This window comes from Mustelus asterias, chromosome 20, assembly GCF_964213995.1.
Source record: "Mustelus asterias chromosome 20, sMusAst1.hap1.1, whole genome shotgun sequence".
In the NCBI taxonomy this organism is placed as follows: Eukaryota; Metazoa; Chordata; class Chondrichthyes; order Carcharhiniformes; family Triakidae; genus Mustelus; species Mustelus asterias.
Window position 1 is genome coordinate 45,613,819 of NC_135820.1, and position 24,577 is coordinate 45,638,395.

General features: G+C 43.7%; 1 protein-coding gene across 1 annotated transcript in view; it reads right to left on the reverse strand.

Moving 5' to 3' along the window:
• The window catches only part of LOC144508247 (sodium- and chloride-dependent neutral and basic amino acid transporter B(0+)-like), a 97,395-nt gene that overhangs the window by 11,393 nt on the left and 61,425 nt on the right, over nt 1–24,577 (reverse strand). The window contains exons 11-14 of the mRNA XM_078236063.1: nt 12,395–12,513; nt 8,349–8,448; nt 4,326–4,435; nt 4,052–4,222 (exon numbers count right to left, since the gene is read on the reverse strand). Coding sequence (XP_078092189.1) covers nt 4,052–4,222; nt 4,326–4,435; nt 8,349–8,448; nt 12,395–12,513 — 500 coding nt within the window. The remainder of the gene's footprint in view (nt 1–4,051; nt 4,223–4,325; nt 4,436–8,348; nt 8,449–12,394; nt 12,514–24,577) is intronic.

Here is a 24,577-nt window from a genome sequence, read left to right on the forward strand (position 1 = left end):
ATGGTCCAGGCATCTGAGGTCATCTTCAACATGCTCCTTGATAGAGCAAACTATTAGTATGCCATGGAATGAGCCACTCCTCTGAAGGAGGAGTCCACGTCTTTACCACTATGAATGCGTTTAGGGTTTTCAAAGATCTGTGGTACTGGCGAGTGACTCAAATGCAGTAGTTAGAACTTCCAGGGTACCTCACACAAACCTGCATAATCTGCTTTTGGTGATCACAGATCAGTTGCATGTTGAGAGAGTGCTGTCGATGGCATTCTGAATCTGTGGGAAGCTGGAAATTTCTGCAATTCCCACTGCTCTGACAGCTTGGCTAGAAGAGGATGTAATTATATACCTTATTGAAAATGGCGTCGGTGACGTCTCGGAGGCATTTATGAGCAGAGGATTGAACAGAGTTCCCCAATGGAGCACAGGAAAGAGCCACAGTTGAATGCAAGTGGCCACTGGAAATGGATGGCTTCCCATTCTGTTCTGCATCAGATCCTGCTGAAGAATTTGGCAGATGAGTTCACCGCATTCCTTGACAAGCCAAAGCATCTAGAACTGCCTCTCACTCATCTGCAAGTATGAGAGGCATGTTTGGTACATCATGGGTCATGCCAAATGCCTCCGTGGAATTGGTCTCTCTTCCTCAGCTTCTGGGTATTCATGGCATCGCTCTGATACAGGTTCTTCAGGACAAGGCACTTCCCTTCACCCTGCCTGACAGAGACAGGCCTATCTTCACCTCAGTTGCATGAAAGCTGTGGAAAAGGCAGTGCTGCCTGTTGCCTCCATTCTGCATTCCGCCTTGTGTCTGTGGAAAAAATGATCAGGGACACGATTGAGCTTCTTCCTGCAATGATCATCTTTCATTGCCAAGTGAGGGAGTCATTGTGAAGTCATTGTGCTGCCCTTATTCCAAGTATTCCATATTCAGATCCTCCCTTGCAGTGTCGCACAGCTTTAAGGATCACTGGAAGCTGAGTCCTGCCTGCAGTGCCCCAGTTGTGACAAGTGCATATTTACAAAGAGGATTGGATCTGGATGAGTACACTCAGTCTTAGTCAGGGCATTGTCAACCTACCTCCTTTGGAGTAGATTAAAGCACAGCTTTGCACAAATGTAATGACTGTAATCAGTGTAAAGCTTGAACCTCTCAGCTGCAATGTGCAGGAATCTTTGGACCATTTTGCTTGAGAGCTTCAGTCGTGGTCCCTTTACAGTTGAATCCATCTGGCCTTTGCGTCTTCGAATGAGAGGGACAAGTGATCATTCAAACCCAATCAACATTTGGTCCCAAGCTGTTATGCAAGAATACTCAGTGTGAGTTAAATTGTCCAAATTCTTCAATTGGCATTTGAGTTTTCCTAGCATATCTCAGCTGAGTCTTGCTCTCCATGTTCTGAACTGCGAATTATTAGGGTTCCCCTTCAATCGGCCCTAAAGAGCAGTAGCCAACTCCTCCCACATGCCCTAAGACTCTTCCCCTGGTGAATTTTTCAAGGTTATTTTTTTAACTGCGTCATTCTATTGGCTGACAAAATAGTGCTACTCTGCTTCTACTATGAGACCAGCTTCCAAAGCCCTCTCTCATCATCTAAGTCCCTCCTATTAACCTGGAAGAGCATTACGTGTAAGTTTCCCTTCCACCAATCACTCTCCTGCCTCCCCCTTTAACCATGGAACACATTGTAATCCTGATGGATAATCTGATTCTCTCCTGAACCATTATCTGTGAATGTCCTGATGCTCCATGTCAACTTCACCCTTCCCCATCAATTGATGGGGAGCATGATGGCACAGTGGTTAGCACTGCTGCCTCAAAGTGCCAGGGACTTTGGTCACTGTCTGTGCGGAGTCTGCATGTTCTCCCCATGACTGCGTAGGTTTTCCCAGGGTGCTCTGGTTTCCTCCCACAGTCCAAAAGACATCCTGGTTAGGTGCACTGCCATGCTAAATTCTCTCTCAGTGTACCCAAATAGATGCCAGAGTGTGGTGACTAGGGGATTTTCACAGTAACTACATTGAAGTGTTAATGTAAATCTACTTGTGACACTAATAAATAAATTTAAAATTGGAGTGCGATGCACAGTTACCGACTGAGACACGCCCTGCCATGAGATCATCGAGTGTCCCTCTTACCTACCAGCTCCCCATTTACAGGCTGATTTATCACTGACTGTGACTGTGTCATTTGCCACCCAGTATCAAGCCAGCAACTCCCGGGACCCAAACGTGTGAGGGATTGATCATGTCCTACCCGCAACATGCTGTACATGACTGACAGAGCATAGACATCCCCCACGCTGTCTCCCTAGACTGGAACCAAGACATGCATGCCAGGCACAGCCTTGTAGCATGGTGCACACTGCTTGAGAACTGCCTTTGATTTCTGGCCCTGACTATAATGTACACAGCCTCAGGATTGCCTCTCACTTATCCCCCCTCTCCCTTTAACTCCACCCCTATTCATGTGTCTCTCTCCTCCTTTTCCCTCCTATGTTCCAGTCAGTTAACCCTTGGCCCCTCTCAAGTGATGTGTCTTTGTTCACCCTTTCTCTCCTGGGCTCTAGTCACATCCATCACCCCTCTCAATCAAGCATGTATCTTCCAGCCCCTTCCCTTGCCTCTGCCCAGTAGCAACACCCACAATGCTGTTGTGAATGGAGTTCCAGGGTTTGACCCAACGATAGTGAAGGAACTGCAAAATAGTTCTAAGTCAGGGTGGTGTGTGACTTCAATGGAAACTTGCAGGTGCCGGTGTTCCTGCGCAGCTGCTGCCCTTGTCCTTCCAGGTGGTAAATTTTGTTGGTTTGGAAGGTGCTGTCAAAGGAATTAAAAGGACAGTCAGCATGGATTTGTCAAGGGAGTGTTGTGCCTGACTAACCTGATTGTATCTGAGGAACTAACAAGAAGTGTCTATAAGTGTAATCTACATGACTTTAAAATAGTTTGCTAAGGTTCAACCCACATGGTAGACTGGTCAAAAAGGATAAAGCTCTTGGGATCCAAGGTAAAAGTGTCAAAGTGGATCCACAATTAATTCAGTGGTGGGAGAGGAAGGGAAAGCTCAGAGTTAACAGGTGTTCTGGTGACCAGAAGATTGTTTCTAACGGGGTGCAAACTGAAATCTTGCTTCTTCTGGTATTTAGAATTACATGTAGGGATTATGTCAAAGAATTCTGCAGATAATTCAAAAATTAGTTAGGTAACTGATAGTGAGGAAGAAATCTGTAGGCTGAAGGAAGATTCCAATGGATTAGTCGGGTCAGAAAATATATTTCAATCTGGAGAAGTGTGAGGTAATGCAGTTGGGAAGACACAAAGGCATGGAATGCATAATAAATTGTCATATGGAAAAGTGCAGAGGAACAGAGGGGACTCTGGAGTGCATGTCCACAGATCCCTGAATATAGCAGGGTAGGTCAATAAGATGGTAGAAGAGCATATAAGATATTTTATTAACTGAGGCATAAAATATAAGAATTGGGAGGTTATGTTATAAATCTATTAAAAGATTTCTAGGCCATAGCCAGAGTACAGTGTCCAATTCAGTGTCACAATATTACAGACAGGATGTGATATCACAAGAGATTGTGCAGAGCAGATTTAGAAGGATATTGACAGGACTGAAAATTTTAGCTATGAGCAAAGAATTGACAGGCTAGGGTTCTTTTCATTGGAACAGAGAGGCTATTTAATTGAGGTTCTTAAAATTATGTGAGGCCTAGATAGAGTGCATAAGAGGACCTCTTTAGCTTAGTAGAGAGGTCAATCACAGGGGCCACAGATTTAAAATAATTGGCAGAGGATTAAAGGGGAATTCTTTTCGCCTTTAGGTTGGTGGGAATCTGGAACTCTCTGTCTGAAGGGGGAATAGAACCAGAAGATGTCAATGTATTTATAAAGTACTTGGATCTGGAATTGAAGCGTCATAACCTACAAGTTTACAATCCAAGAGCTGTAAAGGGAAATTAACCTGGCTTTTTTAGTTGGCACAGGAACAATGAGCCAAATGGTTTACTTCCATGATTAAATACAAATATAATTGTTTCCTTACCTCATACAAGTTGGAGCCTTTAGCTTGTGTAATTTTCATAATTGCCAGAATGGGGATCCAAATCACACAGAAGAAAAATACACCCCAGCCAAACAATATTGCCCACATTGGGTACTCAAACGTTCCATATCGTGGTGGGACAAATGTGACTGATGACCAGATTAAGATACCCTGTTTGAAGTGATTCCACAAAGATCAGACATAGAATGAGAAAGTATTTGTGAATTTGTTTTTCTTTATGTTTAAATCACTAAAAGACGTAACCTTTTCTTACCATTATTAGGCAAGGAGAAATAAAAAACCAACACATTCTCCACCACAACCAGAAGAGCCAGCTCTTTTTACCAATCATCATCTCAATGTCCATGATGAACCTGTTTCCCCCTGTGAATGATACAAAGACAAGTAAATCACTCTTTATAATTTGTTCCAGTTAGTTTGATTGCTCTAGTTGTGCATTTCATCAAACATCAATGTAACAAAACAATTTTGGGTGAAAAAATAAGAATGTGAATAACACATGCTATTAGGTACAAGAGAGCCAGAAACTTATAGTGTCATAACAATGAGAAATTGTGATTGAGTGAGATCTACCTACAACCTCACCAGTTAACCAAAAAACATATTAAACTTTTTGAAGAGTATCTGTTTTTAAAAAATACAAGAAAACAAACTGATCAAAAATGGCTGCCACGAATCACCTTGGCCAGGATTTTACCATCGCGTTGTGCCCGTTTTGAGGCGTGGTGCGGTCATAAAGTGGGGCATAAAGCGATTAGTGTGACTGGCGTCGGTTTTCACGACCGGCGCCATTTTACGACAATTTCCGGCGCGGTCAGTTTGTCGCTGGAAATGAGCGAGAGGCAGGTTAATTTATTGAAATGTGTTGAAATGAGCATTTAAATGACATTAGCAGCCCGACGCTCAATAGTCCAGGCTTGCCTGCCTTTATGACCTCGCCGGGAGAGGTTCTCACCGGAGAGGAATAGACATGCTCCCCATGAATGGGGGGCAGTTGATTTGGAACCGGAGGCCATTGAGGCCCCCCAGGGAGGCCAAGGGTAAGGGGGGGTGGCCCTTGGACAGTGCCAGACTGGCAGTGCCACCTTGGCATCTGGGCAATGCCCATCGGGCACCTGGGCAATGCCCATCGGGCACCTGGGCAATGCCCACTGGGCAATGCCAGGGGGCAGGGCCAATGGGGAGGGGTAAGTGGGAGTGGGACAAATGATGGGCAGTGGGGGTGGGCTAATGGAGGGATGGGTCCACTGCCAGTCTGCAGCGAGTGATGAAGGGAGGGCAGTGGGCCACGATCAGTGGGGGAGGGCAGCGGGTCCGTGATCGGTGGGGGAGGGGTGTCTACAATTGGTCTGGGCAGCAAAGGGGTCAGTGGAGGCTGCATCTACGGCCGCAGGCCCCTGCGATTGCAGTGGGGGAGCTGCTTCAGGCTGCCTGCAGTAGCAGGGGCATGACAGCTCTCTCTTTGTCTGTCACATCCCTGCTGCTGCTAATGCGCATGTGCAGCATCAGAGGCCTGCACATACGCACTACCTCCTCTGCAGGTTTTTGGTGCATTAAGCCCCGCCCACAGGCTTTTGCAGCCAGCAACAGGCTCGCTCAGAATTTTGCAGCCGGAAAGCGTATGGGGGGGGGGGGGGGGGGGGGGGGCGCGGCGGGAGGCTAAAAACACACCCAAAAATCAGATCTGGAACTCTCTCAGTTCCATGCTCACCTGGCACTTAGACTAAAAATGGTAAATTACAGCTCCTTGTGTGGATTGTAAATTGACCTTTTCTGGAAAGTTAGTATATGGATTGTACTGCTGACATGTTGCTTATGGAATTCCGCACCTGCAGTTTTCAAAAAAGGGACTCTTGAAAAGATGGCATTAACAATGCAAAGTGCTGGACTTCATTGTAATTTTGTCAAGACATTGGGAACTGCTAACCAGCCAGATATCCAACAGACATTCAAAATTCCATGTGAAGGACAAAATAACCCATTTCCTGCTGCTTTCTACTATCTTGGAATGTGTTGAAAGTTTCTGAGATGAAAGATGAAAAACGTGATTACTTATTCAACAACAATGACTGCAACATGTTAATTGAATTTCTTCTTGGAATAAACAGACAGGAGGTTTATTAATTGGTTTTGCCAAGCCAGATACAGATAGAGTCATCAAAGTAATCTGGAAACACTGCTGAAGGAAGCAGTAAGGAATCTCTCTCTCGCTCTGAAGCAAAGGTTATCTCCAGCAAAGTGCAGTAACCTGAACCTAGTTCAACTCCAGGATTTTAAAGGAAACCAGCTAATTTTAAACTTCCATCTCTTACTTAACCACATTCTGATTTCCATTAAGTTATTGCATTTGCATGGTAAATATGGCACAGAGAATCAAGCGCTTTAATTAACAGCATAAGTAACCCTTTAATAATATAATTGCTAATGATTGTTAATCAATGTCTCTTGCCCAGAAAGTAAACGATTATCTGTGGGAATCTTATTCCTTCACATTGTGGGGAGATGTGAAAAATGTCAGATCCTACAATTTTTTCTTGCTTTTTCTGTCTGTTCCTTTTTTCTTGCTCTTAATCCAATCTCTACTCCCCTTTCTTTATTTCACTCTTTTTACCTGATTTGACAGTCAATTTGCCAACCTCTTTCTCAGAACTTCCTCTGTTTATTGTTCCAACATTTAATCTCAAATAAGAAAATAAACAGCATGCTCTATTGTTCAGGTTTCAACCCTTGCCATAATACCAAAATGGCTTCTATTGAAGTCACAGATAATATTATATTGACTGTGACAAAGAAAAGTTACATTTCCTTATCCTTCTCAACCTGTTTGTAGCCTTTAATACTACTGACTACACCATTTTCCTTCAATCCATCCCCACCATGATCCAGATGCATAGAACTGTGCTCACTTGGTTCTATTATTTATTCAACCAAACTCAGAGAATCACCTTTATTCTTCTAATCTTGCTCTTTCACTGTTACCTCTGGTGACCCCCATGGATCTATCCTTGTGTGTCTCCTATTTCTCATCTATATGCTGCCCCTTAAAGACATTATCCAATAACACACTAGGTTCCACTTGTACTCTGACCAACACCCAGCTCCAACTCACCACTCACGGACTTATACTGCCTCCTGTCACATTGCAGGTCAACACTGAGTACTCGATCAGCAGAAATTTCCTCCAACCAAATATTGGAAATACCAGAGTGTCAATGCTAGGCACAAACTCTTTCTCTATCTATCAAATCTTTGACCATTTCTCTCCCCAGGAGCTGTCTCTAGGCTGAACCAGACTGTTCTGGAACGTTGGTGTAATATTTGACCTGTGAAGCCTTCCAAACACATATTCACACCACCACTAAAACTGCCTATTTCAAGCTCTTTGTTAGTCTCCACACCTGCCTCATCACACCTGCTGTCAAAACCCTCATCCATTCCTTTGTTACACCTAGACTTGACTATTCCAATGGAATCCTAGCCACTCTCTCATGGTCTAAACCTGACCATGAGCATTGATGTATGTTCTCATCCTGATTTTCAAATCCTTCCATAGTCTCACCTTGCCTTATTTCTATAATCTCTTTCAGCTCTACAATCTTCTGAGATATATATGCTCCTTCAATTTAGGCCTCTTAAGTTTCTTTGATTTTAGTTGTTCTACCATTGGAGGCCAAGGTCTGAAACTCTGGGATTTCTTCCTTAAACCTCTCCACCTCTCTTTCTTCCTCTAAAATACTTCTTATAACTAATCTCTTGATCATACTTCCTAATATCCCTTTATGTGGCTTGGTGTGTGATAATGCTCCTGTGAAGAACCTGGGCACATTTTATCATGTTAAAAGCACTGGCCTGGTGGGACCCTTTGCAGGAGATTTAGTGGCAAAACGAAAAGTCAATTGACTTTCAATGGGAGTGGACAATCCCAGCGTTGACTGGGCTGAAAAATCCACCCACTATATAAATACAGGTTGTTGTTGTTCAGCATGGTCCCAAATTCTCTATTGCCTCTGCTAATTTACACCAATGGCAACTTTGTGGGCAAGTCTTCTTTAAAACCTAAATGTGCACAAACAAGTCTAACTCATGGTCACACTGTGAGATGGTCTGCTCCAGAAAAATATTATCCATAACTTCAAATGGAATAAGTAAACTGACATTTGTCAGTCATCAAATTCATTTATCCTATCCAATTGCTTGGTCCATCCGTGGAGAGATAAAAAAGCACTCTTTGCATTTAAGGATGTTATTATCTTTAATGATATTGCATCATACTTACCATAGATGAAGATTATACCAATGAGTTCAAACAAAGTAGTTGTAAGAAGAGTCAAACCAGTGGTGAAATGATCAATTAATTGCACCCAGTAAATTCCAGCCTAAACAGATAACATTGGCAAAAATACTAAGAAAATCATACTACTCAACATTTGTACTTTACCAAATTACAAATCAGCTAGTCTTCATTGAGCTACACTGTAGAATCTTTGACACAAATGTGTCAGTAATCTCATGGCCAGAATTTTCCGCCATTCAGGTCAGTGAGATTCTCTGGTCCCATCCATTGAACGGAAACTTGGCTGAGTGCCAACAGCAACTTTGTGGGTAATTTTTTTTAGAAGCCTAAATGTGCACAAGCAAGTCTAACTAATGGGTCACACTTGCAGTGATGAACGTGAACAGCCGGAAAATTCTGGCCCATGTTGTCCTTACAGTTTCAAATTATTTTGCTGCCATTGTCCTTTGAAGTCCTTTGGGGGATTGGTTAGCTCAGTTGGCTGGACGGCTGATTTGTGAAGTACAGCACAGCAATAATAAAAGCCAAAACATTTAACTAGATTACCTCAGAGCCATGCTCATCAACAACATGGACCATTTCTTCTCGTATCAAGCTCCATAAATACATCCAACTGCATATATAGTTGGTATATGCCAAAATATACAGAAAAACTAAAATTTCCAGAAAACTGATGGAAAGCTGTTGACATTTGACACACTTATGTATTCAATAAGTCTGGAAGAATCAGTTATTCATTATCAGTTAGGTTTTAGCCTCAGTTGTACATCATTTAAACACACATTTGCCTTAGCTCTCCAAAAGAAACAATAAAGGCACTGTTAGACTACTGGTTAGTCTGTAGACCACCAACCAATAGGAAAGACATAATAGGAGGAAATTTATATGGTTTAGAAAGAGTAGATGGAGATAAATTGTTCACATTGGCGAAGCGGCTGAGAAATAGAAAATGCGGATTTAAGGTGAATGGCAAAAGAGCCAAATGCCTGAGGGTATGGTGGTAGCAGATTCAATTGTGGCATTTAAAAGGGAATTGAATTCACACCTGAAGAGGAACAAAATGTGGTGCTATGGAGAATGGGTTGGGATTAGCTGAGCCAAATGACCTGCGTCTCTGCTCGAACGATTTTATGATTCTATGATATTCTTTGGAATGTTACTGTCATTGCTTCTGAAGGAATATTTGCATTCTGAATCTGGAAATTATTAATAGAAGATCACTCTTATAATGTGTTTTTATTTTAGGTGAAAATAGAATTTGCTACAACCTGCATAAAGAGGCACTGCCAACTATTCTGTCATCCAAATTTCAAGGCCATGTGGTACGAGCTATAAACGTACGTTAGTTTTTTATATGCATAGAATTGATTAGCATTTCTCATTTAAGTATGCAGGGCATATTCATTGAATTGTGTAAATACTTGATTTTCTGTTCGGAAATTACTGAATTTAGTCAATATTCTTTATTCTTTACAAATAAACTATCATGGACAGATGCATCTGCTACCGGCAGATTGTTAACGATGAGGTCAAGTATGTTTTTCCCTCTTGTTGGTTCCCTCACCACCTGCTGCAGACCACTTTAGAAGTTATTTCCTTTAGGACCCAACCAGCTCAATCAGTAGTGCTGCTGCCGAGTCATTCTTGGTGGTGGACATTGAAATCCCCCACCCAGAGTACATTTTGTGTCCTTACCACCCTCAGTGCTTCCTTCAAGTGCTGTTCAACATGGAGGAGTACTGATTCACTAGCGAAAGGTGGACGGTACATGGTAACCAGTAGGAGGTCTCCTTGCCCATGTTTAACCTGAGACTTTATGGGGTCTCGAGTCAATGTTGAGGACTCCCAGGGCAACTCCCTCCTGATTGTATACCACTGTGCCACCTCAACTGGGTCTGTTCTGCTGGTAGGATAGGAATATCCAGGGATGGTAATAGTGGTGTCTGGGTGTTATCTGCAAGGTATGATTCCATGAGATTGACTGTCAGGCTGTTGCTTGACTAGTCTGTAAAACAGCTCTCCAAATTTTGGCACTAGCCCCCAGATTTTATTAAGGAGGACTTTGCAGGATCGAAAGGGCCGTTGTTTTTGCCGATGTCTTTTCCGGTGCCTAGGTCGATGCTAGGTGGTCCATCGGTTTAATTTCTTTTTATTGACTTTGTAGCGATTGATACAACTGAGCGGCTTGCTAGGCCATTTCAGAGGGCAGTTGAGAATCAACTACATTGCTGTGGCTCTGGAGTCACATGTAGGCCAGACCTGGTAAACATAGAACATAGAACAGGCCCTTCGGCCCACGATGTTGTGCCGAGCTTTGTCTGAAACCCAGATCAAGCTATTTCCCTCCCTATCATCCCGAAGTACTCCATGTGCCTATCCAATAGCTTCTTAAATGTTCCTAAAGTTTCTGACTTCACTATCCCTGCAGGCCGTCCATTCCACACCCCAACCACTCTCTGAGTAAAAAACCTACCTCGGACATCCTTCCTATATCTCCCACCATGAACCCTATAGTTATGCCCCCTAGTTACCGCTCCATTCACCCGAGGAAATAGTCTTTGAACGTTCACTCTATCTAGCCCCCTCATCATCTTATAAACCTCTATCAAGTCTCCTCTCAACCTCCTCCGCTCCAAAGAGAAAAGCCCAAGTTCCCTCAACCTTTCCTCATAAGACCTACCCTCCAAACCAGGCAGCATCCTGTTAAATCTCCTTTGCACTCTTTCCAGTGTCTCCACATCCTTCTTGTAGTGAGGTGACCAGAACTGCACACAATATTCCAAATGCGGTCTCACCAAGGTCCTGTACAGTTGCAGCATAACCCCACGGCTCTTAAACTCAAACCCCCTGTTAATGAACGCCAACACACTATAGGCCTTCTTCACGGCTCTATCCACTTGAGTGGCAACCTTCAGAGATCTATGGATATGAACCCCAAGATCTCTCTGTTCCTCCACATTCTTCAGAACCCTACCTTTGACCCTGTAATCCACATTTAAATTAGTCCTACCAAAATGAATCACCTCGCATTTGTCAGGGTTAAACTCCATTTGCCACCTTTCAGCCCAGCTCTGCATCCTATCTATATCTCTTTGCCGCCTACAACAGCCCTCCACCTCATCCACTACTCCACCAATCTTGGTGTCATCAGCAAATTTACTGATCCACCCTTCAGCCCCCTCCTCCAAGTCATTTATAAAAATCACAAATAGCAGAGGACCAAGCATTGATCCCTGTGGCACTCCGCTGGTAACCGGTTTCCAGTCCGAAAATTTTCCATTAAGGACGGCAGATTTCCTTCCCTGAAGGACATTAGTGAACCAGATGGGTTTTTTCGATAATGGTTTCATGATCATCAGTAGACTCTTAATTCCAGATATTTTAATTGAATTCAAAATCTGCCATGGCGGGATTCGGACCTGGGTCCTCAGAACATTAGCTGAGTTTTTGGATTAATGATCTAGTGATAATATCACTAGACCATTGCCTCCCTTCTGCACTATAGGGATTCTATGATAAAGTTACTCTATATTCCCATGCTGTGTTAAGTAGGAGAAAGCTGCATAATCCAATGTATTTTCCCATGAGACAGAGTTCCCTTTCTCAGTGACATATCACCTTAGTCATCTTTCTCCACCATCAAATGTGTTGCATCATTACAGAGGTTCTCTGTACTTAAATCAGATTTTACTTGTTGTCAAGTAATTTTAAACAGAAATGTGAATGTTACAATTCACAAACATATTGCTATGTATATCAACTAAATGGTTTATTGAAGTTGCTTGAAAAGTGATAAAGAATTATTACTGTAGGTGCATCTTTATCAATTGCAGATTTTTCATTTCAGCAAACAAACTCATATTCTCAACTGTAGCTTATAAAGCCATGCATTTCTCCCATTTTCAATAAAAGTGAAATATCAGATCCACTTTACCAATATGTTATAATGCACACTGTATTTCATGGTAATGATATTTTTGTTTTTAACAATAATATAAAGGCATAGTAAAAATAGTTGGATTCCATACCTGTGTTGCAAACATGAGACTAACGGAATAGAATGATAGACAAAGGAAGATTATCATATAAATGTATTTTGATTGAATAAAATCAGGCCATGCGTCTGTTAAAGTTGTTGTAATTGTTTCTGATAAAAACAAAATATCAAATAAAATAAGTAATAAATTCCTTTTCTCGATATTATCTACATTATTGTTCTTTGAGTCTATATAATCTAAAACATTGCAAACTGGAAGACAAAATGTGATTCCTCCCTGAGACCAGAGTTCATTCCCTACAGTACTGGAAAGCTGTAGTCAGTTTTAATTTCTTTAAACAGGCTTTCTCAACTAGGGGCCACAAGAACATTTATTGGGGTCTGTCAAATATAACCAATGTGTTGAATGCAGAATTTGCAATTTCAAAATTACAGTTTCTGATTTTAAATTTTGAAATACTTTTGGACTTTTAAGGTCATTCAGCTACTTGTCACACTTCCTGGTCATAATCTTCAAGATGTTGAATTGAGAAGGCATTTCCCTTCATATATGAGTTTGGCTGATGAAAATACATTTCACAAGGCTCTCAGAAAATTCACTGAAAGGAATGGCAATGGGGTTGAATGCTCAAAAGAGGCTGAAGGTGTGATGCACAGGGCTGGCATGTGCAGCGGGGTAAGCAATTGAGTCAGAAGAGAATCAGGGCAAATGAATGCTGCCTGGTTTGGAGGGTAGGTCTTATGAGGAAAGGTTGAGGGAGCTAGGGCTGTTCTCTCTGGAGCGGAGGAGGCTGAGGGGAGACTTAATAGAGGTTTATAAAATGATGAAGGGGATAGATAGAGTGAACGTTCAAAGGCTATTTCCTCGGGTGGATGGAGCTATTACAAGGGGGCATAACTATAGGGTTCGTGGTGGGAGATAAAGGAAGGATATCAGAGATAGGTTCTTTATGCAGAGAGTGGTTGGGGTGTGGAATGGGCTGCCTGCAGTGATAGTGGAGTCAGACACTTTAGGAACATTTAAGTGGTTATTGGATAGGCACATGGAGCACACCAGGATGATAGGGAGTGGGATAGCTTGATCTTGGTTTCAGATAAAGCTCGGCACAACATTGTGGGCCGAAGGGCCTGTTCTGTGCTGTACTGTTCTATGTTCTATGAATGAAGTGAGTGTGTGTGCTTGAGGCAGGCTGACAAGCAGCTTCCAAGCTTCTCATTGTCTCTCAGATATTTGTTTCAGCCTCATGGCTCAGGACCCTTAAGCCATAGAGTCATAGAGGTTTACAGCATGGAAACAGGCCCTTCGGCCCAACTTGTCCATGCTGCCCTTTTTTTAAAAACCCCTAAGCTAGTCACAATTTGGCCCATATCCCTCTATACCCATCATACCCATGTAACTATCGAAATGCTTTTTAAAAGACAAAATTGTACCCGCCTCTACTACTACCTCTGGCAGACATTCACCACTCTCTGTGTGAAAAAGTTGCCCCTCTGGACACTTTTGTATCTCTCCCCTCTCACTTTAAACCTATGCCTTCTAGTTTTAGAAACCCCTACCTTTGGGAAAAGATATTTACTATCTAGCTGATCTGTGCCCCTCATTATTTCATAGACCTCTATAAGATCACCCCTCAGCCTCCTATGCTTCAGAGAAAAAAGTCTCAGTCTATCGAGCCTCTCCTTATAACTCAATCCATCAAGTCCCAGTAGCATCCTAGTAAATCTTTTCTGCACTCTTTCTAGTTTAATAATATCCTTTCTATAATAGGGTGACCAGAATTGCACACAGTATTCCAAGTGTGGCCTTACCAATGTCTTGTACAACTTCAACAAGATGTCCCAACTCCTGAATTCAATGTTCTGACCGATGAAACCAAGGATGCCGAATGCCTTCTTCACCACTCTATCCACCTGTGACTCCACTTTCAAGGAGCTATGAACATGTACCCTAAATCTCTTTGTTCTGTAACTCTCCCCAACGCCCTACCATTAACTGAGTAAGTCTTGCCCTGGTTCGATCTACCAAAATGCATCACCTCGCATTTGTCTAAATTAAACTCCATCTGCCATTCGTCAGCCCATTGGCCCAATTGATCAAGATCCTGTTGCAATTGGAGATAACTTTCGTCACTGTCCACTATGCCACCAATCTTGGAGTCATCTGCAAACTTACTAACTATGCCTCCTATATTCTCATCCAAATCATTAATATCAATGACAAATAACAGTGGACCCAGCCCTTTCGTCTTTGTTTCTATTTTGCTGCTTTTTCTTCCTTCTTAACCTTGTGTTAGTTGTGTCACCTTATCTCGAGAGGCTGCCTCTTCTTCCTGTGTTTTGAACACATTTTATAATTAGTATAGAAAAATTGAAAGTGAACATCATGAACCAATGTTACTGGAACATGCTCTTATTCCCATCCTTGGCCTGCTATAGAGGTTCCATGTTCCAGAGCAATCACGAGTGACAGCATCTCATCTTCCGATTAGGCACTTTATAGCCATCTGGACCCAACTTTGAGTTCAAATATTTCAGACCATGAATTCTGTCTCACATTTTGCTTCTCTTTTTTTTGCCACGTGTCAATTTAAATCTTGCTTTTCATCTTTTTGCTTTTGGACAGAGCTATTCATTATTCTGGCATTTACTTTTGGAAAATGCTTTTCTACAACTATTACCATCCGCTTTGTCTTTTGTCCCATGACAGCTTTGTCATTTAATCTCTCCTACCCTCTACCAAATCCCAGACATTCCCTCTTGTTCTTCCCTCCCCTTTTGTCAGCATATAACTGATCAAATTTGTACCCTCCTTCAGGTCTGAAGAAGAATCATATTCAACTTATGTTAACTCTGTGTTTCTCTCTCTTTATAAATGCAACCAGATTTAGTTGTGTATTTCCAGCATATTTTGTTTTTATTGCTGGGATGTCTATCAGGGTATGCAGCAATTTGCAGTATGCCAAGTTTATACACTCCAATATAATTTCACATGCACCCATTATCAGAGCAATATTTATGAAATATCTTTATACTTGTGTCAGTTGTTTCTACATGAACTGTGTTATGAAATATAGCACTTTGCAGCTTGCTCAGTAAAAGCCATCTAAAGGAGAAAATGCTGGAGAAGCACAGCGATCGTCACAAAAGCCAATTGCCCTGAAGAGTTAATGCTATATTCATTGCTCTATAGATACTGTCTGAGTGCTTAGTGTTTGTTGTACAACTCTTATTTTATTTCAGTTTCCCAGCATTTGCAATTTTGTTTCCTCTGCAATTACGTTTATTTTCATGATATAAAGTACCAAGAAATAATTTTATAAAACTTAAAGTAACCATTTATTTCATACATTTTTAAATATGCTGGCTGCAACATTTCATTATACCCAAAAATGGGGTTGGGCATCTTGATGTGGGATAAACCTATGGCCTTTGCTTTTGACACAGTTAGAGTTTTAACAACACCAGGTTAAAGTCCAACAGGTTTATTTGGTAGCAAATACCATAAGCTTTCGGAGCGCTGCTCCTTCGTCAGATGGAGTGTTACCAAATAAACCTGTTGGACTTTAACCTGGTGTTGTTAAAACTCTTACTGTGTTCACCCCAGTCCAACGCCGGCATCTCCACATCTTTGCTTTTGATGCAGGCAGCATGCCACTTATAAGTTATCCAACCATGAAACAATTGTACTTTACTTATCAACTGCCTTTCCTCTCTCTTACATAAGGTGTACCGCAAGGATCTGATTTGGGGCCACTGCTGTTTGTCATTTTTATAAATGACCTGGATGAGGGCGTAGAAGGATGGGTTAGTAAATTTGTGGATGACACTAAAGTCAGTGGAGTTTTGGACAGTGCGGAAGGATGTTGCAGGTTACAGAGGGACATAGATAAGACCATAAGACCATAAGACATAGGAGCGGAAGTAAGGCCATTCGGCCCATCGAGTCCACTCCACCATTCAATCATGGTTGATTTCAACTCCATTTACCCGCTCTCTCCCCATAGCCCTTAATTCCTCGAGAAATCAAGAATTTATCAATTTCTGTCTTGAAGACGCTCAACGTCTCGGCCTCCACAGCCCTCTGTGGCAATGAATTCCACAGACCCACCACTCTCTGGCTGAAGAAATTTCTCCTCATCTCTGTTCTAAAGTGACTCCCTTTTATTCTAAGGCTGTGCCCCCGCGTCCTAGTCTCCCCTGTTAATGGAAACGATAAGCTGCAGAGCTGGGCTGAGAGGTGGCAAATGGAGTTCAATGCGGAAAAGTGTGAGGTGATTCACTTTGGAAGGAGTAACAGGATTACAGAGTACTGGGCTAATGGTAAGATACTTGGTAGTGTGGATGAACAGAGAGATCTCGGTGTCCATGTGCATAGATCACTGAAAGTTGGCACCCAGGTTGATAGGGTTGTTAAGAAGGCGTACGGAGTGTTAGCTTTTATTGGTAGAGAGATTGAATTTTGGAGCCAGGAGGTCATGTTGCAGCTGTACAAAACTCTGGTGCAGCCGCACTTGGAGTATTACGTACAGTTCTGGTCACCACATTATAGGAAGGATGTGGATGCGTTGGAAAGGGTGCAGAGGAGATTTACTAGGATGTTGCCTGGTATGGTGGGAGGGTCTTATGAGGAAAGGCTGAGGGACTTGAGGTTGTTTTCGTTAGAGAGAAGAAGGTTAAGAGGTGACTTAATAGAGGCATACAAGATGATCAGAGGATTAGATAGGGTGGATAGTGAGAGCCTTTTTCCTCGGATGGTGATAGCTAGCATGAGGGGACATAGCTTTAAATTGAGGGGTGATAGATATAGGACAGATGTCAGAGGTAGGTTCTTCACTCAGAGTGGTAACGGTGTGGAATGCCCTGCCTGCAGCAGTAGTGGACTCGCCAACATTAAGGGCATTTAAATGGTCATTGGGTAAACATATGGATGATATTGGAATAGTGTAGGCTAGATGGGCTTTAGATTGGTTTCACTGGTTGGCGCAACATCGAGGGCCGAAGCGCCTGTACTGCGCTGTAATGTTCTATGTTCTACATTAAAAAAAGGGACAACTGCAAGTCCTAGCCCACATGGAGAGGATGGTGCTCAACATCATTGGAGTGGCTGTTGCTGCTATGGCTGAAATAATGAAAGATGACAATTCTCCTTCATACATCCCACTTCACCTTCATGCACAATATCTTCTGATCCAAGAAATTGCAGGTGATGTAAGCATGGACCTCTTCCTTTTCCCATTCCCCTTACCAGAACCCTACCTTTTTGCCTTCTTCCTCTCAAATATCCAAGAATTACTATCATGCAGTCATCCTTTGCTTCCATCATGGCTTCAGGTACCTGTGTTCAAAGGCGCTTGCAGGTGGTCATAATAGTCCAGCAATCCATCCTCTGGCATACTACTGGGATTGCTGAGGTACCAACTCAGGTAGTAGAAAAGGCAATGCAGCACAAATCTGCTGTCTTTTTCCAAGCTGACTGTAGATGTCCATCCTACCCTCCCACCAGTGGCCATGTTGATCCTTGTCAGTCCAGACTGCTGCCACCCATACCAAGATGATACATTCCAGAGCCAGGCCTTCTGGGTCCAGAATTGCTTGAAGCCATTCCCCAAGGCCACCTCCAGTCTTCTCAACTGAAAGTCAGTAGCCTTTTCACCAGCTTTGTTTCAGCCTTTGGAATAGTCTAAGAGCACCAAGACAGGCAAAGAAACATGGAAGATAAGTAATCAGGAAATGTACAAGGGGAATTAGGTGACATTTGAATGCAATATATATTTGTCTTTTATTTATGAATTCATTTTGGAATGTTTATTTTTGTTGACTTTTATCTTTACATTGTGCCCTGAATGTCAGTAACAATATGAAGGTAAGGTGTGAGGCTCTTGATGAATGGGGAATTGGTGTTGCAGTTACTGGTATCACAATTGGTTGAGCAGTCTAAGTTGTCTCCTCCTTCCGTCTACTTTGGGCTCCAGTTCACTGTATAGCTGGTGGCATGCGCTTGCTTTCATGATGGCAAACAGACCACCCAGAGCCTCATCATCCTGTGTGTGGGGTACTGCAGTGCTCCTCCAGAATGTCCTAGGCAGCAGGACAAACATAACCTGCCTGTGGACTGTGCTAAGAAAAAGGTGTGAGCCCCCTGAATATGCAAGTGGCCAGAAAGGCAGATACACAAGTGATATAATCATCAGATGGACAAAGGGAGATGGAGGCCAGCAGACGAACCAGCAGGGAGTCAATAGCCACAGAAATCGGCCCATCCACAGAAGACAAGAAGACCCATCCCACTAATGGGATACCGTTCAGTAAACTCCGGAGGAGCATTAAGAAGACATTTAAATAACGACCCACGGGGGTCAAGGCAGTTCCAGCCTTTTGTGTTTGGACTTGACTCAATTAAAACCGAGACTGCCGGTGATCGGAAGCCCATTGTCCTTGAAAATCACCTACGGGGGCAGGGAAGTTGGTTGTTAAATTGGGCTGAAGTTAAGATCAGAGGCAGACAAGCTGAAGAGGCAAACAAGCTGAGAGTCAGTCAAGCAGGACCAAGCTCTCTTCCAGAATCGCAAGCTGAGTCAGACAAGCAAGACAGAGCTCTCTTCCAGAATCGCAAGCTGATGTGCAGAGGTGAAGACCAACAGCAGCCCAGTTTCGACCCTGCACTAAGACATTCGAGCCCACCACACCACCCTTTTAGAATTGTGAGTATCCCAGCCAACCTTGTGAAGCTCCCGAGGACAGGATAGAGGTTGAGGCAAGGGGAGGGGTGATGTATTGTAATTTTAAAGTTCAGTAATCTTGTTTTGAACTGTATAAAGTAAGATTTTACATTGTACCCGTTAGCATTTATCCCGTAGTGATAGTATAAAGTATAAGTTTTATTCATGTGTGGTGGGGTATTGGAGAGGTTGATTCTATTGTTAAATAAATCACTGTAAGTTTTGAAACTCGTTTGGAGTCCGTCTTACCTCTTGTTCTCTCATCACCGCAATCTGACGAGGTCACAGTTTCAATATCCCTTACCATAAATCCGGAGTCTAGAATCAAGGGTGATCTGAGCGATTCGAACCCGCTCACTCAAGGGAGACTGCTGGTCAGGAGATAAAAAGGACAGAGTCTCTCTGTTCTCTCTCTTGGAGACCTACTCGAGTGGAGTGGGTGCAGGGTGGCCGTTATCCCACCGACAAGGGAGAGAATCACTCAGGCCTTGGTGGCGGTTCTGGGATGGCTGTGTGATATAAGTATCAGGTTACCGGTCAGGTATAAACGGTGAGCCTGGTTCAGCGCTCTCTCCTGCGGAGTTGCCCCAGTGCAGCATTCCCCGGCCTTTGAAATTTCAAGGCCTGTAAGAGAGAGAGAGACACTCATAGCTATCAGCAGACCCCCAAATACCGGCCTGTAAGTGGAGTAAAGAGAAAGATCCCGCTACAGGGACCCACAATTTTTTTTTCAGGCTAAGTGCGTATGGGGGCGTCTGAAAGCAGATTTCCAAGTTGGATCTGAATTACGCCCAGATTCAGCACTCAGAATGAAAATGGTAAAATCAGGCCCATCGTCTCCATTCTTAAACTCGACAAATCAGTTCACCATTGTGGAGGGGAGTGTTGAACCGTTAGAGAAAATTTCCATTACAAGGGAGGAAGTGTTAGGTTTTTTAGAGAATATAAAAACTGACAAATCCTCAGGGCCTGATGGAATCTATCCAAGGCTGCTCAGGGAGATGAGAGATGAAATCGCTGGGCCTCTGACACAAATCTTTGTCTCGTCACTGGACACAGGTGAGGTCCCAGAGGATTGGAGGATAGCTAATGTGGTCCCGTTATTTAAGAAGGGTAGGTAGGATAACCCGGGTAATTATAGGCCGGTGAGCTTGACGTCCGTGGTAGGGAAGTTGCTGGAGAGGATTCTTAGAGATAGGATGTATGCGCATTTAGAAAGGAATAAACTCATTAACGATAGTCAGCATGGTTTTGTGAGAGGGAGGTCATGCCTCACTAACCTGGTGGAGTTTTTTGAAGAAGTGACTAGAATGGTTGACAAGAGAAGGGCCGTGGATGTCGTCTATATGGACTTTAGTAAAGCGTTTGACAAAGTCCCTCATGGTAGGTTGGTGCAAAAGGTTGGATTTCATGGGATAAAGGGGGAGGTGGCTAGATGGGTGGAGAACTGGCTTGGTCACAGAAGACAGAGGGTGGTAGTGGAAGGGTCTTTTTCCGGCTGGAGGCCTGTGACTAGTGGTGTTCCGCAGGGCTCTGTATTGGTACCTCTGCTGTGTGTGATTTATATAAACGATCTGGAAGAAGGTGTAACTGGGGTGATCAGCAAGTTTGCAGACAACACGAAATTGGCTGGACTTGCAGGTAGTGAGGAACATTGTTAGAGGCTACAGATGGATATAGATAGGCTGGAAATTTGGGCAAAGAAATGGCAGATGGAGTTCAATCCAGATAAATGCGAAGTGATGCATTTTGGTAGAGCTAATGTAGGGGGGAGCTATACGATAAATGGCAGAACCATAAAGGGTGTAGATATGCAGAGGGACCTGGGTGTGCAAGTCCACAGATCCTTGAAGGTGACATCACAGGTGGAGAAGGTGGTGAAGAAGGCATATGACATGCTTGCCTTTATAGGACGGGGCACAGAGTATAAAAGTTGGGGTCTGATGTTGCAGATGTATAGAACGTTGGTTCGGCCGCATTTGGAATACTGCGTCCAGTTCTGGTCGCCACACTACCAGAAGGACGTGGAGGCTTTAGAGAGAGTGCAGAGGAGGTTTACCAGGATGTTGCCTGGTATGGAGGGGTTTAGTTATGAGGAGAGATTGGGTAAACTGGGATTGTTCTCACTGGAAAGACAGAGGATGAGGGGTGACCTAATAGAGGTGTATAAAATTATGAAAGGCATAGATAGGGTGAACAGTGGGAAGCTTTTTCCCAGGTCGGTGGTGACGTTCACGAGGGGTCATAGGTTCAAGGTTAAGGTGGGGGGAGGTTTAACACAGATATCAGAAGGACATATTTTACACAGAGGGTAGTGGGGGCCTGGAATGCGCTGCCAGGCAAGGTGGTGGAGGCGGGCACGTTTAAGACTTATCTAGATAGCCACAAGAACGGAGTGGGAATGGAGGGATACAAAAGAATGGTCTAGTTTGGACCAGGGAGCGGCGCGGGCTTGGAGGGCCGAAGGGCCTGTTCCTGTGCTGTATTGTTCTTTGTTCTTCTTTGTTCTTTGTTCTTTGAATCTATAAACTTTCCAAGGTTTAGATACCCAAGCCCCGGATTGAAGATCTGTAAGTCAAGCTGACAGGTGGCAAGACGTTCTCCAAGCTGACATGAACCAAGCCTATCTCCAGCTTGACTTGGATGAGTCCTCCCTGAAATATACGATAAGCAACACACATAAGGAACTCTACGAGTATGCCCATTTGCCTTTCGGGGTCTCATCGGTATGTCCCATTTTCCAAAGAGTATGAACATCCTTCAAGGGCTACCCAAGGTCGTACTATACTTTGACGTCTTGATCACGGGATCTTCAGAACAAGAACACCTGGCCAACCCAGAAGTCTTGCAGCAATTCCCCAGGGTGATGTTTGCTTGAAGAAGGGGAAATGTGTTTTCCAGGTGACCAAAGTAACCTATTTAGGCTACTGAGTAGATGACAAGGGGTTACATCTAGTAGAGGATGATGTAAACGCCATTAAGGAGGCACCGACTCCAAGGAACACCATGGAGTTAAAATCCTTCCTGGGGTTAGTCAATTACTACAAAACATTTATCCTAAATTTGGCTTCAATGTTGGCCCTCTTGCACGCCCTATTAAGGAAATACCACAGATGGTCTTGGAAAGCTCCGCAGGTAGAGGCTTTTTCTAAGGTCAAACATCAGTTACTCTCATCCAACTTACTGGTCCATTTTGACCCTAAGAAAGAACTTATTTTAACCTGTGACACTTCCTGAAAGTGGTTGGTTTAGTGCTAGAAAGGCGGGATGGAGAAACCCATCATGTGTGTCTCCAGGATCTTTCGGATGCAGAGTAAAGATATTCTCCAATTTAGAAAGAAGGGTCAGTGGTCATATTTGGCGTGAATAAGTTCCATTAATATGTCTATGGTTTTTATAGGTACCAATCATAAACTCTTGTTGGGCCTTTTCAAAGATGACAAGGCAACTCCCCCCATTATCTCTGCTTGAATTAAGCACTAGGCCTATTATCGGTGGCTGAAGAATGCATTCTGAAACATCATCTTGGGACTTGGGTAGATAATGCGAATGCACTGAGTTGCCTCCTGTTGCCTACAAGTCTAGCTCATTTACCAGCAGTAGAAGAGATTGTGGTGATCCTGAACTTTTTGGAGATCTTGCCAGTGTCAGCAAGGCCTGGACCCAAAAAGACACAACCTTATCCAAACTAAGGCACATGATTTAACATGGTGGGCTCCAAAAATGACCCTCTGGAGAAATGTAACCCGAACTTATTAATAAATCCGAATCTAACTGTTGATCATTCTTTGGGGTCTAGAGCAATTGTTCCGACCCCAGGACGATGTCCAATATTAACGGAACTACATAATGGCCACTCGAGAGAATCAAACATGAAGATGCTGGCCAGGAGTTACGTCTGGTGAACAGTCTTGATTCTGACATCACCGACTTGATAAAGCAATGTTATCTGTGCCAGGAAAACCAAAAACTCCCACCTTCAGATTCTCTACATCCACTGTTGTGGCCTGGCAGGCCATGGGTGCATATACACATGTGGATTTTGCAAGCCGCTTTAGGGTTCTATATTTCTAATCATGGTGGATTCACACTCCAAGTGGAGGTGCACTACATGAGCTCTATGTTTACGCAGGCTACGATCGAGAAATTGCAGCAAGGCTTCAGCATACTCAGAATATCGGAAGTCTTGGTTTCCGATAGCAGCATAGCCTTCACTAGCAGTGATTTCCAGAACTTTGTGCTCTCCAATGGTATCTGACACATCCAGACTGAACGTTATCACCCATTGTCAAATGGACTGGCAGAACGGGCAGTTCAAACCTTCAAAAATTGTACGTGGAAACAACCGGCAGCATCCAAGGAGACCAAACTGGCATGATTTTTGTTCAATTACAGGACCACACCAGAGATCACAACAGGTATTGCCCAGTGGAGCTTTGATAGGACGACAGCTTCGTACCAGATTAAGCCTATTATTCCAAGACTTGGCGGGGAGTGTGGAATCCCAACAAGAAAACCAAAGAAGGAACTAAAATTCTGTGAGGATAGAAAGAACTTTCTCAATGGGTCATTTGGTTCATGTAGGGAGCTTCAGTGATGGTCCCAGATGGGTCCCTGGGATCATTATGGAGAAAATAGAACCCGTATCTTACAAGCTCAAAATTCAGGGTAAAACCCTAAAGAAACACTTAGGCCATGATCTTCTGGCTTGTCCCACTGGCTGATCCCACTGGTGAGCCAATAAGATAAGGCGAGAGGTGAAAAATCAGGATTGCACCCAGTTTTTCGCCTTTTGCAATCTTACCGCCACTGATTTGCCAGTGAAATTGGGTTTGCACCCAGATTGTGCACAAAGCCAATTTAAATATTTATTTCATTATTTAAATGTTATTAATGACTCCTGGATGCTATCATCCGGGCTCACTTGGACTTACCCCCTGCCCGGTTGAGGTCCTCACTGGTGAGTACCACGTATGTCTCCACCAACGGAGATCAGATGTGATGGCTCACAGGTGGGACTTTAGGCCAGTGAAGCCCCCTGGGTGGTCAGGGGCAGGGCTGGGCAGTGCCATCCTGACTGTGTCTGCTGGGTCCCAGGCACTGTCCGCCAGGCACCAAGGGGGTGGGGCAGCTTAATTGGTAGGAGTGGGAATTGGGAGGTGGGGGGACTCTGCAGAGGTGGCGGGAGGAAAACATTGCAGCGGCGATGGGAGGGAGGGGTTGGAGGGGAACTCTGCAGGGGTGTTGATCGGCTGGGCCAGGAGTGGGGACAATGCCCAGGAGGAAGACTGGCATAGACGGCAATTGGCGGCATGTCCAAATGTTTGTGGAGGGGTGGGGAAGGGTGACAGGAGATCTCCCAGTACACTGGGAGATCGGGGTGACCGCACAATGGTGCCCCAAGAGCTCAGCAGCCGGCTTCACCGGCGAGGTTAGGCTCTGGCCCGCCCCCCCAGTGAAAATCACATCTTGACTTTTTTTTTATTAAGTGCCTT